The sequence below is a fragment of the Typopeltis vanoorti genome, chromosome 5, assembly GCF_054136105.1.
Source record: "Typopeltis vanoorti isolate ZY-2024b chromosome 5, IOZ_Tvanoo_1.0, whole genome shotgun sequence".
NCBI classification, from domain to species: Eukaryota; Metazoa; Arthropoda; class Arachnida; order Uropygi; family Thelyphonidae; genus Typopeltis; species Typopeltis vanoorti.
The window spans coordinates 118,372,017-118,389,333 of NC_143553.1; the positions used below are offsets into that span (position 1 = coordinate 118,372,017).

General features: G+C 35.4%; 1 protein-coding gene across 3 annotated transcripts in view; it reads left to right on the forward strand.

Moving 5' to 3' along the window:
• Window positions 1-17,012, forward strand: part of LOC150106748 (BOS complex subunit TMEM147) — a 95,462-nt gene extending 78,450 nt beyond the window's left edge. For 2 of the 3 annotated variants that reach the window (XM_090392683.1, XM_090392684.1), the window contains exon 5: window positions 16,824-17,012. In XM_090392683.1, coding sequence (XP_090248809.1) covers window positions 16,824-16,953 — 130 coding nt within the window. In that variant the 3' untranslated portion in view covers window positions 16,954-17,012. Of the gene's footprint in view, window positions 1-14,566; window positions 14,640-16,823 lie in introns of those variants that run through there. The other variant, XM_090392685.1, reaches the window with a different exon arrangement.
• Window positions 17,013-17,317: the final 305 nt, after the last annotated feature.

Sequence of the window (17,317 nt, forward strand, 5' to 3'; positions counted from 1 at the left end):
AAAATAGACATAGTATTTTTAATTTATTTCCCTATACGTCATTTTGACTTGTTGTAATTTTTTTAAAAACCTAAGTGGGAATTACCAACATTTCGGAAAAACTGTGCCATTTATAGCATAATAAATCTAAAAGCATGTTTTGAATACATATGGAAACATAATTAATTAAATTGGAAGTAAAAGATTAAAAGTATATCATCATTGAACAAAGTTTTAATTTTTATTAAAGAAATAAATAATATGATATAATTATGTTACTACTTACTTTTAATGAGATGGTTGAGCTTCTCGGCCCTTGCAGAGTTGCTGAATATCTGGCTCAATATTGGTCAACTTCAGTCAAAGATCGGCACACGCACATTAAGACGACTTCTTATTTTGTTTTTATTTGAAGGAGCGATGAAAATCCTTTCTCACAAAGATAGGTTGTAGAGAACTGCATGACGATTTCAATGCTTCTTCGGATAATTCGGGAAATTTACTTCTCACTGAAGGCGAGATCCAAAATTGAGCCAAACCAAGATCACAGAATTGCATTTTAAGTCCAATGTCACTTGAAAGCTCAATTAACTGTTCTTTTTTCAATAACGAAAGGTCATTCTCGTGACTGCAAGCCTGAAATGGATCGTGAACCCACAGAAATTTCTTATAAAAGTTATTCGGAAAATATGTTTTAAAATTCCGTTTCAGATTTTTGAGGCGGTCACGAACCCTTTCCAGAAACTCAGAATCATCAAAAATATCATTTTCCACTAAAAAGGATTCCAATGTTGGAAAAGGTGCAAATTGTCTGTCTTTTACATAATTAAACCATAAAACCAGTTGTTTTCTCGAATGCCTTTATTTTATCGTAGGCATCAGGAACAGTTAAAGAATTTCCCTGAAGGGAGAGATTTAGTTCGTTTAATTTTGAAAAAAATGTCTGAAAGATAGGATAATGTTGATAACCATGTTTTGTCAACAAGGAGTGATGCAAAATCAGAATTACATTCATTTGTAAATAAAACTTCTTGCCTTAATTGAAATAACCTTGTTAGTACTTTGCCCAAGCAAAGCCAGCGAATTTCAGAATAAAGCAAAAGTTGTATATATTCACTGCCGATTTCATCACAAAGTACTGAAAATAACCTGTTATTTAACGGTCGAGCTTTAATAAAATTAACTAGCTTTACATCATTATATAGCACAGTTTTAAATTCTGGTGGCATTCCTTTGGGGGCTAACGCTTCCCTTTTTATGAAACAATGTACCCAATTCATATCCGGAGCTACTTCCTTGACCATAGAAACATGCCTGCCTGTAAGGGCACGAGCTCCATCTGAATAGAAGCCTATATATTTTTCCCACTGGTTCCCTTTGTGTATTATGTAATTATTGAGAGTGTGAAATATTTCTTCTCCAGTTGTTCGGGATGGCAAAGTTCTACAAAACAGAATATCATCATGAATGTTATCATGCACATATCTTACATAGCATATTAACTGTGCATCACTTGTAACATCAGTACTCTCATCTATTTGTAACGCATATTAAGGGCTCTTCTTAACTCTTTCGATTAACTGAGATTATACGTCACCTACCAAATCTTTAATTCTGTGACCAACAGTATCATTTGAAAGAGGAATCAAATCAACATCTTTTAGTAACTTGTTGCCAAACATCGTTTTTACCACATCTTTTATAGCTAGAAGTAGCAAATTTTCCCCGATAGAATGAGGTTTCCCTGTTTTTGCTATGCGCAAACTTAAGAGATAGGATGCTTCCAGTGCCTTGCTATTAATGGAACCCATGGCCGTAACTATATCTTTCCCGTGATTTAATGTCCCTAAGCATTGCTGAAAAAATTCAATCGGCTTATTTTTCACATCACAATGTTTAGTTTCTAAATGTCGTCGGAGTTTCGCAAGTTTCATGCACTCGTTCGACAACACTTCATAACATAAAACACATCGAGGTTTCTGTTCACTTTCATCTCCACACCAAGTAAGCCCGAATTCCAAATATGAACTGTTATATTTTCTACTGTATTTTTTCTTTGAACTGCTCGTTTCTTCTTTTTTAATAGTATCAGATTTACTTGCCATTACAACACTTGTATCACAATTAGGGTTAGCATCACCTGTTTCATTTGCCCTTCTTTTCAAAGTCCTAGTTCTAAGCCACTTTTCCATTATTGAAAAACGTTTCCGAAAAATATATAATACTGGGGTTAACTCAGGACACACTTTGTCCAAGTATCACTTAGCACTTCTTAAGATATACTGAGTCTTGGTTGAAGGAAGGAAACCTTCAATAATAAAAATCAATAAACAGCAAGCCATTGGTTGAAATGTGGATAACACATATTCACTTCAAATCTGAGAAAACAGCAAGGAAAGGCGGAAGCAATAAAACTATATTATTGTTCACTTCACCCCTCTTTTATTATTGTCATTCTGCCGCTACAGATTGAGCGGCAGAATGACGAATAATAAAAAGGGTGAAGTGAACAACAATATAGTTTTGTTGCTTCCACCTTTGAACATTCTGACGATATTTGTTATTTTTTTAAGTATCCATTTGATTTCAATAATTTTTACGTACTTATTCAATTTTAATTTGTTTAGATAATTAAAAAAATATATTTATTTAATTAATTTAAGTCTGCCTGCGGCAGATCACAGGTTAAGAAACACTGCTATAGATAGATGTTATCGTGGTTATTTGCCTTTGAATCTTTGTGACTGTCTCCCCAACTAAATGGAATCCAGGCAACTATTCTGAGTACAGCAGTCCAGATGTGATCTTATCGAGGCCTTGTAAAGTGGGAGAATAACTTCCTTTTTTTCTGGCACATTAATGTTCAGAAGATTTTGCAGAAACATAAAGTCTCATCATTTGTCCACAGAACTGGTCTGTTTGTATCAACCCACAGGAATTGCCATTCTCAACTTTGAATCATCAGCAGATAATTAGTTATTATCTTCCTGACCCTCACCAATATCATTAATAAACAAATTATACAGCAACATTGTTACTATATATTGTTTTGATATACTACTGTAAAACTCCTTCTCTTAAACTCAACACTTCTGTGCATCCCTCAGAGTCCAATAAATGTCATTGCCCTTATCCATCTCTGATGTCACTCTGTTATAGAATGTGAGCAGATTGGTAAATTAAGACCTGTCGTTAAACAAAAGTATGCTTTCTGCTGAGTATAATCAAAGAGCCACTACCATCTCTGGATGCATGTTCTAACTAGCCTCTCCATTATCTTATTGATCACTCCAGAGATACTGATTGGTCTGTAATTGGTTCACCCTTATATAATGGAATTATCTTGCTTCCCTCCACTCAGGAGTTCTGCTTGTGTTGAGACCAAGTTAAACAAGCAGGCTAGATACATGACTTTCTCTTGCACATTTCTTTAGCCATTGTGCTGATTAAGTTCTTTAATATCTTGAAGTCATCTGTCTCTATAATTTCATGTAGTTATATATCAGCATCCAGTGAACTATCTACATGAAATATGTTCATTACTAAAGTAGTTTCTTAGTAACTCAACTGTTTCCAGTGCAGCTGACATTTTGTCAGCTGCACTGGAAAGTGGCATCAAAATGATGCCACTTGCATTCATTAAAGTTATTCTTCCAAGTCATTCTTTCTTTACTTGCTACACAGAAAAGGATTCTCTCTAATTTCACCTTTCTCACCATGGCTGCTACACTCCTGGTCTGTTGTTTATAATGACCCTGAGTAGTGTCCATTATATTTTTACTAGTATTGGAGCCACATATCTTGATATTGTTCATCCATTTAATTCACTTACATTCAATTATAGCTTTCTTCAAACACTCATTGTTCACTTTCCCATGTATTGTTCATTACTAAAGTAGTTTCTTAGTAACTCAACTAAGAAACTAAGAGCACAGGATATTCTCATTTATTATATTAATCAAATTTTTAATCAAAGTCTCATGTGATTTGTCTTCACATCAAAACTTCATGATGAATATTGCCAATTGGAGACATAATAGTTGTCATTTATAGACAGAATCTCAGATATACTGACTAGATCCAATATTTTATTCTTAAGTAACTCTTAAATTAATTTTCTCTCTCTCTCTCTCTCTCTCCTCTTGTATGCTTTCTTCTTTCACTATGTATTTCCATAGCTGCAGTTCGTAGTACTCATTGGATGATCTTTTCTATAGCAAGACCCAACTAACTACGTAGTTTATATCATTGATCTATATCTCACACTAAACAGTCTTATACTCGTTGCCTGTGTTATTCATACTACCACCACCATTTCAAACCTCTTTGTTCTAGTTGGATTCAGTTCATTGGAAATCATTAGCACCATATAGCTCCTCACATTCTGCTGCCTATCTTTCTTCTTTGAATATGTTGCATCCATGCAGTTCTTGTAAGGGTATCTTCTTTTTCTGTGTCATCAATGACAATAATTTTTGATCTATTTGCATTTAAGGTAACTAAAGATTTTAAATTTCAGAGTTGTCTTTGCTTTCTTGCTTAATAACAGATGAAGTGTAGTGATCAAACTGGGATATTAATAGTAAATTGGGAGACCTTACATTTGAGGCTGTAAAAGTATGTAGAAATAAACAGGAAGAAATACATAGTTAGGTATTGCTATAGGCCATGGGATTCAAAGGTGAATGATTGTGATCAGCAAATTATCTTGGTAGGTACAAAGTAGGTAACTGTTATGAATTATTCCCTTCCTTCCTTTCCATTCTCTATTTATTCCACTGTGGAAGAAATAGTGCAAAGAAAGGAAGGGAATTTTACATAAAGTTGCAGATTGTGATTAGAGGAATTCAAGGTCAGGTGTATTAGATCTGGAAGTGTCAGAATGCATCCATAAATGTGGTGACTATGCAGTTCTGGCATGGAAGGTGACCAGCTGTATGACTCCCAAAGAAAGGGCACACATTAAAGTACAGGGCAGGAAATTATGATAAACTTAGACAATATGAAACAGTGCATAATGCATATATTAGGATGGCTATAGCTGCATAGGAAATTATTATGTTGTTGTTGTTGGTTGATCATTTTGATTGGGTTTGTCATCCAGATGGAAATAACATGGTACCTGATGCTGCAGTGAGCACAGAAATGTAGAGGTGCACAACAACTAGAAAAAAAATTACAAATTCTTCACAAACGTGGCAGCAAGATTAGATAGATTTTAGCATGCTTGTAATTTGTGTACAAAGTTGATAATGTTTGTAGCCTTAAACGATTCTTGAAGGGTGGAAGAGCACAGGATATTCTCATTAAACAAGGGTGATGCTAAAAACAGATAATATCAAATTAAAGAACAATCTGTAATCTGTTGAGTGGTTATTAGTCCTAAAAAAAAGTTGATAACAGTTTGAATTCAGGAATGAATAGACAGTGAGTTGATATTCTGTAATAAACAGTATGAGCTTTGTTAAGGGAGGAACTTCTCTTAGTAATGTATTATCATTTTACAATAAACTTATGGTTAAAAGAAAGAGACATACTATGATAACACTGGACTTCGTTAAAATATTTGAAAAAGCACACATGGTAGCTTATTAAGAGGTATATGCACTAATATATGAAGGGACAGAGTCAAGAAGATTGCAGGTGTCTAGAAGAACACCACAAGGTTCTGTCCTGAAACTGTTATTAAATTTGTTTATTAATAATATTGGAAAAGGCTTGAAGGAAGACATCTATTTGTTTGTAATGATGCAAAGTTACAGATAGGTGTAAAAGGAGGAATCTGATATGACCACCTTTAAGAGAATCAGAATAGACAGGTGCTCTGGGTAAACAACAATGGGTGCCATTTCAGTATTACTAGTGATTTGCAAACATCTTTGTGAAAAACCTTGTCAACAGGCTTAGATGTTGGTGGTTATTCATTATATATTTTTTCAATATTAAACAGCATCTAAAACAAAACAGCTGAGATATTTATTAACTGGTGAGTATTTAGCTGGATTTAAAGCCAGCATGTTCAGAGCACAACTTGTCAGGGTGTGACAGATGTTGGAACAGTTCATATTTTAACAGAAAAGAGCCAAAGTCTTAACTCCCTCTAATTGGATAAACAAAAGAAGTAGACGTTGGATGCAATCGTAAAATGACTCTCTCTCTCTCTCCCAAATTTTATGTAAATTAATTGCAGTCATACTTTGGGAGGTCATGAGTGTTTCATTTCTGTCTCCTAAAATAGTCTCTCCCATTTATGACTTCTATAGAGCACAGTAATTTCCTTCCATGTAATCTTGTATGAAGTTGTGCCTCAAGTGTGGTCTGACAGTCCAAACTTTCATAATGATGTATTTCTTGTGTTTCCGAGGTGCTGTTAATAGATCTTTTTGTCAGCCAAATCAATCATAGGGTGCTTCATACACTCCTGGCTGTGATAGAGGATCGAATTTCTCCTTTGGTGAGTGGATGAGGATTTGCTAGTTTGAATGTGCTCTGGAGGTTATATTTATTATTATTATATGGGCACCTTCATGGAGTCTGAAGACTCGTGGGAGACACAATCTATCATACCTCTCCTTGAACCCATTAACAGACAAAGCACTGACTCTGGCAGACCATTCCACTCATTCACAACATTCCAAGCAAAAAATCTACTCTTCATACCCCTACTAACCACACCTTTATTCAACTTCCAGGGATGATCCCCTTGTTTTGGTCCCTCTAGCCAAGTGCCAAAATGTTTCCCCTGCATCTATCCCATAAAGCCCCTTGAGCAACTTAAATGTTTCTATCATATTCCCCTCTTTTTCTCCTACCAACCAACTTCTGCAATCCACATACCCTCGGTCTATAGGGAACATTCCACAGGCCGCTCACCTCTGAATCTTCTCCACTGCTTCCTCATTCCCAAGAAACCCAGTGGACCATACTTGAGCACAGTAATTGAGATGTGGGCATATCAAGGCCTTATAAAGAGGAATGACAAGTTCCTTCTCTCTACTTGTTAATGTGTTCAATAGCCAAGTAATCTTATGGACTAACTTAGCAATATGTCCTATAAACTTGAACTCTTTGTCTACCACCATCCCTAAATCTCTGACTTCATCTATTTCCTGGAGTAAGAAGCTAGAGATTTAAGGGGGGGGGGGGGTAGACAGTGCCATCAATGTGATACTTGGTTGTAATCTATTTATTCTGAAATACATAACTTTACATTTCTCAACATTAAACTGACATCCATTAACTTTTGTCCATACTGACAGCCTATTTAAATCATCCTGCAAGCTTTCCACATTTCCTTTATTAACTATTATTCTACCTAATTTTGCATAAATCAGCAAACAACTTGAATATTTCCTATCAGGTTATTTCCTATATCATTTATGTAAAAAAATAAACAGCAGTGGTCCCAGTACTGAACCTTGCAGCATGCTACTAGTCACCTGTTTTTGCCTCGATTCTGCCCCTCCATATATATCACTTTTTGATATGTCTAGTAGCCATCCTGTTATCCACTTAACCTGTGTCATATCCATTCCCCATTTGTTCTAATTTGCATACCAGAGTTCCATGTGGTATTCTGTCAAATGTCTTTGCAAAATCCAGCAGAATAGTCATGTAGCCATTTTTTTTTATCCAACTCAGCTGTTATTCTATTATAAAAAGTTCGTCAATTACTAAGGCATGACTTACCTTTCACAAAACAATGTTGACCCTCATACAGTATCATATTTTTATCTACCCATTCTTGAATTCTCTTCTTTTTTTTTTTACCAATTTTTCTAGTACTTTTACCACCATGTTTTATTTATTTTAATACTTCAGCTGTCTTTTCAGATATACTCCAAATATAGAAAATAGTAATATTAGTGTATAATCTTATATGTTTGCAGACAGGAAATATGGGAGCATGTAATATTTATCTATTCTATAAAGTGTGGGTGACAAAAGAAGTTAGGTACTCTGTCAGGAGCTGTGTAATTAGAAGAAATAGTCCTGGGTAGAGTTTTAAGGATCCCATATCGCTAATCTGGATAATGGCAAATCGATCATCTACATAGCACAGTTAGACTAAACATAGCTGTGTTTAAGTGCTTTCCCCCTCTAAATGTTCCATATAGAAATTAGCCAATGGGGGAAGGAGACATTGCATTTCCATCCATTTCTTTTAAAGTTTTCCTTTCCATGTAAAGTAACCTGTATGTATTGTAAATTTAAATTTTGTAAATGTTTGGAGGGGAGGGGAAATGTGACTTGCTTCAATCAATGGTCTCTATTAGTGGTTCATTGGTGAATAGAGAAGTGATATCAAAACTAGCCGTAATGTCCATTTTTTTTTTTTTTTTGTCATAAAGGAATGTGGAGTTATCTTATCTGCAAGGTAACAGGTATTTGAGCTTGTTAACTCTGGAAATCCATGTTGAAAATTTCTGGAATAAACTGCATAGACACAGGAATGAAATAACTTAAGTATTTACAACCTGACATTTCACTATCTCAAGCTAGCATTATCAAAAGAATTTTTAAGATACATGATTTAAGATTTAACAAATCTGAAAGCACACCCCAACTCAATATCACCAGAGTTAAAGATCAATACTATCAACATAAGAAGCCTGAATGGCAAAGAAATGGAGCTAGCTGAGGAATTAGATAAGTACCAGATCAACATAATAGAAGTGACTGAAACAAAAAAGACAAACTGGTGAGATCTTTCTGAGCAATAAATACAAAATGTTATATTCAGGCAATGACAATCAAGGAAAAGAAGGAGTAGCCATAGTATTCAACACAAAATACAAGGCTAATCTTCTTGAATGCAGGCAATCTCAAGTAGAGTGATGTGGGCAAATATCAGAATGGAGAATTTGACAATGAGACTTATTTGTGCCTTTGGTCCCACAGAAGGGTTCTACTAAGGTAGAAGTGGAGTAATTTTTTGAAACTTTAGAGAAAGCAACTGACACAATGAAAAAGGAAAAGTTGGTCCTTGTTTGGGATCTAAATAAGCAGAGTAGGAAATGATTGTCACACATACAAAAATATTTTGGTAAAATTTGGAGAAAAGAGCAAAGCTAATAATAATGGCAAATACCTGTTGGATTTCTGCTCAGGACATGGACTGGTTATTACTAACACCATGTTCCAACATAAAAATGTGCACAAATTCACATGGAGAGAAGAGGCAAGGAATAAGAAAAGTCTCATTGACTATGTTATTGTTGATAGTAATATTTTCTCCCTGGTGCAGGACACCAGAATGTACAGAGGATTTCAAATTGGAAGTGATCACTATTTAGTCTTGAGCAGAATAAAATTGAATTTCATATTAAAAAGAATAACATGAAAGAAAGTTTTAAAGCAAAAAAAAAGGTGAGCAGCTCTCAGATGTGAACTGTAGACTAAAATACACAAAGATTATTGAAGAAAAAATAAAAGAGTTTGAGAACAGGAATCAAACCTTGGAGATTCAGTGGCAAACTCTGAAGAAAACATTGATTGATTCTGCCAGAGAGGCATGTGGTGAGGTTGTCTGCAAGGATAAAAAAAAAATCAGAACTTCCTGGTGGACACAGGAAGTTAAAGAGGCAGTGAAGGAAAAGAAGAAAGCATATCAAACGTTCCTGGCAAATAATTCAGCTTGTGCTCTTAGAGAATACAGAGATAAATGTAAAGAAGCTAAACACTGTGTAAAACTAGTCTAGAGGTTGTTGAAGAAGCTTAAAAATGGAGGAAAGAGTGCTGTAGAAGGAGTTAGAGATGATAAAGGTGACATGAAAATGGGAGAAAAAGATATCCTTGAAGTGTGGAGTAATTACTTTGAAAAATTGCTAAATGAAACAAGCAGTGATAGCACAGCGGTAAAAAACACTCAACAGGCATACAATCAGGAATACATATCAATACTTGAAGTAGAAAAAGCCATCAAAGGCTTGAAATGTGGAAAGGCAGCAGGAGTAGATGATTTTCAACCAGAAATGCTGAAGTATGGTGGTATAAGAGTCTTGCAGTGGCTGCACTGCATAGTTCAGAAGGCCTGGACAGAGGGAAGAATTCCTGATGATTGGAGTAGAGCTCTCATAGTACCCATATATAAAAAGGGAAATAAAACTGAATGTGAGAATTACAGAGGTAATTCTACTGAGTGTTCCTGGCAAGATTTATGCCAGTACACTTGAGAAATGGTTGAGAAGAATTGTGGAAGAACAAGCTGGATTCAGGCCAAATAGAGGCTGTCAGGATCAAATCTTCACTTTATGACAAATAGTTGAGAAAGCATGGGAATATAACAAAGATCTGTATTTAAGTTTTGTCGATCTGGAAAATGCATATGACAAGGTGCCAAGAGAGAAGCTATTCAATACGCTACAGTTATATGGTGTCAATGGGGCATTATATCAAGCAATATTTAGTCTTTATTTGAGTTGCAAGTCAGCAGTTAGAATTGAAGGAAGTACAGGAAGATGGTTTAATGTTAAATCTGGTGTGAGACAAGGATGTACATTATCCCATCTGTTATTCATTATCTATATGGATCACATTATGAAAGAAAGTGGTATTAAACATGATATCAGAACTGGAGATGTTAATGTCAGCTCTTTGCTTTATGCGAACGATGTTATACTTCTATATAAATCCACTACAAATTTGCAAGATTCCCTGACTAAATTGAATAACTGTTGTAATAGATATGGCATGAAGGTCAGCAATAAAAAGACAAAGACGATAAAAATAGGTAGAATCATTGAAAATGTCAACTGTGTTGTGAATGGAGAAGACCAAGATATAGGTGGATAACCTGTGGAACAAGTAAAACATTTCAGCTACTTAGGCATGATTTTTAGTGAAGTTGGTAAATTAAATATGGAAATAGGCAACAGAATCAACAAAGCTGGTATGGTAGGAAGGATGTCAACTGAATAAATTCATATTGAATAAGAGAGAAATTAGTCAGAAACCTAAATTAGCTATATACAAGACAGTGTTCAAAGCAGTTTTAACTTATGGATCTGAGAGCTGGGTCAGAAGTAAAACACTTGACCAAAGACTAGAGACCGCAGATATGAGAGTCCTGATAAAGATTAGAGGTGTGAACAGATGGCATTAGTGGCAATATCATATTAAAAACGAGGATATTAGGAAAGAACTAGACATTGTCAGCATCCAGGAATGCGTTAGTAGAGCTAATCTCAGGTGGTATGGTCACTTAAACAGAATGGGCAAGGAAAGATTAGCAAAACAAGTGTTCTCTGCTAGGTTGGCAGGAAAATGACCCAGAGGAAGACCAAGATATAGGTGGATTGATATGGTACAAAATGCCTTAGACGATAGAAATATAAGATCTGATAATGTTGGAGTCTTGACAAGTAACAGACTGATTTGGAGGAAAATTGTAGATAAGAAGTTGAAGTTAGTGTAAATTTTTCATGTAGTACTAATCATATCTTATACACCCCTTGAGGGTACATGTCAGGAATTTGATGATGATGATTTATTTATTTATTTATCTATCGTATGGCTTGTACACATGGTTAAGAGACAATAATATATAATACACGAGTATAGATAAAATACGCATATATGATTTAAAAAGAAAAAAAAGACTTCATTCCGGCAAATACAAATATGAAATTTATGACAAACATCAGATAGAAGATTAGTCACATTTAGGTTTTTGATCCAGTTGATCACCTCTGGGGATAAGTCAAAGATATCCTTAAAGTCACCTGGATATGCTGTCAGTTCGCATTCCTGTACTATATGGTAAATGGTTTGGGTCTCGGCTCCACAGGGACAGTGAGGATTTGGTATCTTACCCCACTTTGAAAGTAAGTCTCAACATACACCATGGCCTATACGAATCTTGTTAGCCGACCATATATTCCTGGGCAGGTCAAATCCAGATGGTTTTTGGAAGATGTTTATGTGATTGCGAACATCAGGTGATACTGCTTGGGACCACAGTACATCCCACTTACTCACCATACTGTCATTCTGGCTAAGAAAATTCTTAGTCTTCTGGATTTTAGTCTATTGGATAAAGCATCTGGAATAAATTCATGTATTGGAAGATTTTGGTTATTTAAAATTCTTTTATATTCACGAAGCAAGGCTTCCCTGTCGTCGCAGTTCCGGAGGAGCAATATGGCTCAAAGTGGGGAGCCATTGTAAGGGTGTACTCCTAATGCAACCTGTTATTAAATGCAGAGTTGAGTTAAGTTGAGTATCTAGTTTATTGACATGGTACTATGGAGCCAGACAGGAGCACCATACTCTGCTGCACTGTAAACTAGACCCATTGCAGTGCACCGCAGAGTTGTGGCACTTGAGCCCCATATAGTACCATAAAGCTTCTGAGCTATGTTATTTCTGGTGTGAACTTTAGCAGCGATATTAATCATATGCTGTTTATATGTCAGAGTTCTATCCAGAGTTATTCCCAGATATTTAGGCATCGGATTAAACGAAATTAATGTTCCATCAGCATATATCTCTGTTTTTTGATTTACAAGACTATTTTTCAGGTGAAAGCAAGAACATTCGGATTTTACCAGAATTTGGTGTTAATCTCCATTTTTTATAGAACTGCCATAAAGTCTACAGATCATTTGTCAATATTTCTTCAGTTCTTTCGGTAGACTTGTCGCTGATCGCCAAAGCTAGATCATCTGCATAAGCAAACTTCCTGCTGGCTGTTTCTGGAATATCTGCGATGTAAAGGCTAAAGCAGTGATGCGAGCACTGAGCCCTGAGGTAATCCATTCTTAAGCACTCTCTGTTTACTGATGCTTCCTCCGGTGATTACCCTGAAATATCGATCACACAGTAAGTTGTTTAGGAGATCACCCAATATTTTACATGGGATGACCTTAAGAAATTTATATATGAGTCCCTCCCTCCAAACAGTATCATAAGCCGCTGTTAAGTCAATAAAGACTGCAGTAGTCTTCAGGCATCTTTGAAATCCTGCTTCAATATAGGTTGTTAAGCTGAGAACTTGATCTGTGCAGCTGCGATATCTTCTGAACCCTGCTTGTTCTATTGGAACACGTTCCAAAATTTTATCACTGATCCTATTCAATATTAGTCTCTCCAACAATTTGTAGGTTGCACTTAAAAAGGCTATGGGGCGATAGCTTTCAGTTCTGTCTGCTGGCTTACCTGATTTTAACACAGCAATGATTTTTGTCCTTTTAAATTCTTTAGGAATGTAGCCACTTTCAAGTATATCGTTAAAGAACGTAGCCAGCCACAATCTTTCATAAGCTCCACAGTGCGTCAGGAATTCATTATAAACATTGTCAAATCCAGGAGCCTTCCCCATTTTGATATTTTGAAGCGCCGAGGATATTTCCTTACAGGATAAAGGTAAAGAGAATTGTTGATTCTTTTGAGTTACAGACTTCATAGCCTTTAGTTTTCGTTTTGCCTCTTTAGTATGTTCTTTATCTATTGGAGCTCTAGAAAGCGAAACAATGTGAGCAGTTATCTGATTTGGATCGACAAGGGGAGATTTCTTTGGTACAGAGGGGCTTGAACCAAGCTTTTTAAGTAGCGACCAAGGTTTTCTACTAGAGTGTTTGAAATCTATGCTTTCAGTTATTTAAATCCACTTTTCTCTTCGAGCAGCGTTGAGACTATGGAGCAGTTCTTCTCCTATCTCAGGATCCTTGCTTTCAAGGAATTCCTGATACGGGGATTCGCTTTCATTGGTCCATCCAGGCACATATATTCTTTTTGGTAGCCTCAGGGAATGTGTAATTTTTCCACCGCTATAACTACTCCAGTGAACCATGTATAGTTTTTGTAAGTTGGGGGAATTCTTCTAAGGCATGTGTCTAGATCTGCAGTGAAGTTTTCCCAGTCAGCTTTTTGGAAATTCCATCTTGGTCTAGGAAATGATGTTATCACTGGAATTTTGGCTCCTAATTCCATAAAGATGGGACGGTGCTGGCTATTTGGGAAAAAACTCAAGAATATGTCGGAAAGTCTGTAGAGGCTGATTTTCACTATCAGTGGAGACAAATGTCAAATCTGGGTTATATTCCTTATTCCAGGCTCTTGATTTAAAGGTGCCTTTTTGGATGTCAAAGTCATCACCATCATGATGATGATGATTTAAGATAATGGCTTTTGGATTTAAGATGATTTAATATTTTTAAGATAATTGCTTCCAGAACAAGGACAGTCATGTGCATGGAAGGCTGCAGTGGTGTTCTCTACAGTGATGTCTCGTGGCTATTGCTGATATGCAGCCCAAAAATTTATGTAGAATTATACCATTGTGCTATAGTTCAAAGGGGTTTTGTGGCATGAGCTGCTTCTAGGAATCTAAATCAAAGAGAGACTTCCTAGAAGTGGTTCATGTGCTACAAAACCCTTTGAAACTGTAACAGAAATGATGGTATAATTCTGCAGATGCACTTTCACGTGACTGTCCTTGTTCTGGAAGCCATTGTAATTCTAGTCTCTGGTGAGCATATATCTTAAAAATGTCTTTGACAATGCTAACTTGAGCTAGTGAAATGTCAGTTTGTAGATACTTAATATAGTTATTAAATTTAGTTATTTCATTGATGTGTCTACATAGTTTATTCCAGAAATTTTCAACATGAATGACTAAAACTACAGAAATCTCAATATAGAAGTACAACTCTGAAAAATTTATAGGTAAGACAGCCCATACTGTTGACTATAGGGTTTGTGTATAGGCAGGAGGGGGGGGGGAGTATTAAATTAGCAACTAGCAACTGTTTGGAGCTCCATAAATCAGAGTGGTTTAACATGAAAGGGTGTTTTAGCTTGTTAAATTTCTTTGGTTCAAGAAGTAATTTTGTAAAATAATTAAAAAATTTTTAAAAAATTAAAGAAAGATTTCTTTCTTTTGAATACCATAATGGGATCCAGATCTCTAATTTGTTAAGTAAAATTGTCATTTAGAAGATTTTTTTTGTTGTTGTGTTTGTTTTATCTCATCAGTTTTGTTTTTGGGGGTTGTCTAGTACTGTAAAAATATGTAACAAAGGTATAGCAAGTGCATTAATTCTTTCAGAATGTAGTAGAACATTATGATCAGTAAATAAATCATTCGGTAGAGATCATTAAAGATAAGTGTTTGTCTTTAACAAGATTAAAGCTATTGTAAATATTTTGCTAAATGAATATATGAAAAAATAAAAGATTTTTGATCATCTGTATAGAAGAACCAAAAATACATCTGCAGTCATGACTGTGGTCAAATGGACCTTGCAGACATGCTTTGGATATGGCTTATAGAATCGGTATGGAAAAGACATTGAACAAACTCCATTGTAGCAAATTTAGAAGAGAAAGACTGTTTTCAGCATCTGCAGCTGCTCTCAAAAATCAGCCTAACCTGAATAAATATGGTTGCATAAAACTTCCCAAAATATGGGAAACAGTAATACTGTGAGATTCCAGTTTACATTGTGGGCTGCCGACAAAAGATGCTCACCTAGTTAGGACTACAGTATTTCGTCCATGTGTTTCACTTTGTTTTTTGTTGCATTTTATTCTCCCTGAAGATGTCCTTGTAACTGAGACAAAATATTGGAAAAATTAAATATCATTTTTAATCCTTTCTTAGTGCTGCTTCGCTCCATTAAGCCTCCAACATGAGTTCCACCTTAACATTACTAAAACCTTGACACTCATTCTTAAATGCTTGAAAGGTTATTGTGCAATGCCCTTCATTAGCTAAGATAAGTGAGAGGTACTTATGTAGAATCTGATGAGTAAATAAAGCATGCTCTTTCAAGTTTACTTTCTCTACTTTCTTTTTCTAGAAATTTATCAAAATCTCATATCAAAATATATATATATATATATATATATATATATACAGGGTGTTCGGGATAAATTTGACATATTTATAATTAATTATATTTTTCCGTAAGTTACATGTATTAACACACACTTCTCTTCATTTAAAAGTTTGGACCCTTCTTCATTCATATACAAGATGTCAGAAAGGATGGATAGCTGGAACCCACCTGAATCATGGAAGAGAATAACTTGTATCATGATGATTCGTGCCCGCCATCAAAATAAGGATATTACGACTGCTGCCCAATGCTCCCTGAATACAGTAAAAACAATCAGGCATGAACTAGAGACTTGCAATGGTGACTACGAGGATGTAGCAAGAAGAAAGATCCCTAGCAGACGATCTGATTGCGTTCGTACAGCAGAATTCCTCGCAAATCTGCAGGAACAGGTGTTGAAGAACCCTGGCATTGGAATTCGGGCTTTGTTCGTGGAGTTGCTAACTGTAGTCAAGCCCTGGATAACAAGGGTAGCCAATGGTAGGCCGTATGTATGGCAGCAGGATTCGGCCCCTTGCCACACCTCTGGGAAAAGTCAAAAATGGTTGTCTGAAAATTTCTACGACTTCACCAGTCCAAATGTTTGGCCTCCAAACTCCCCAGACCTTAACCCCATGGATTATTTTGTATGCGGCGCAGTTGAAAAAGACACCAATCGCACTTCCAGTAATACAAAAGCCCAGTTAATGGATAAAATTAAAACAGTTTTTGCGGCCCTTCCCAGGGAGACTGTAGCATCAGCTTGTTCGAGGTTCCGAAGCAGAATTGAAGCTGTGATCGATGCTAATGGTGGTTATTTTGAGTAAATCTTGTTGATAGTATTGTAATTAATTCTGCCTGTAATGTTGTTTTGTCAATTCATTAAATTTAATAGATACAAAGAAGATTTTCTTTTTCCTTACGAAACTGTCAAATTTATCCCGAACACCCTGTATATATATATATATATATATATATATATATATATGGCACTATAACTTATTTAATTGCTTTATTTTTCAGATTGTTTGTACAAGCTTTGGGACTTGGCCCATGGACCATTTTGATTATTAAAGCATGGGAAACTATTGCGGTTGGACTAGTAGCAATGCATATATATTTAAATCTTGCACAAAGTTTAAATTCATATTAAAAGTTAAAATGTTGGTTCAGAAATTTGTTATAGTTTTCAATAAAGTTATCTTACTGAAATTCTTTTTCTTTTATTTATTCTGTGATTTTATGAAGAGATTTTTTCACTCTTGAAGAATATGTCAGATCATGAAATGAATACTCAAACCTCAGGAAATCAATAAACTTGGCTTGCATAAATAGGACATTTTTCACTCTTGAAGAATTATTGCTGCTCATAAAAAGCATACTGCACAAAATTAACTTTATACTTTCTGCCTATAATATCTATAACCAATGCTTTTTTTTTGAAAAACATTAGGTGCCAGTACTCATTCTTTGATAGCAAGAAGAATTGAAAATTAAAAGAATGTGAAAAGAAAACT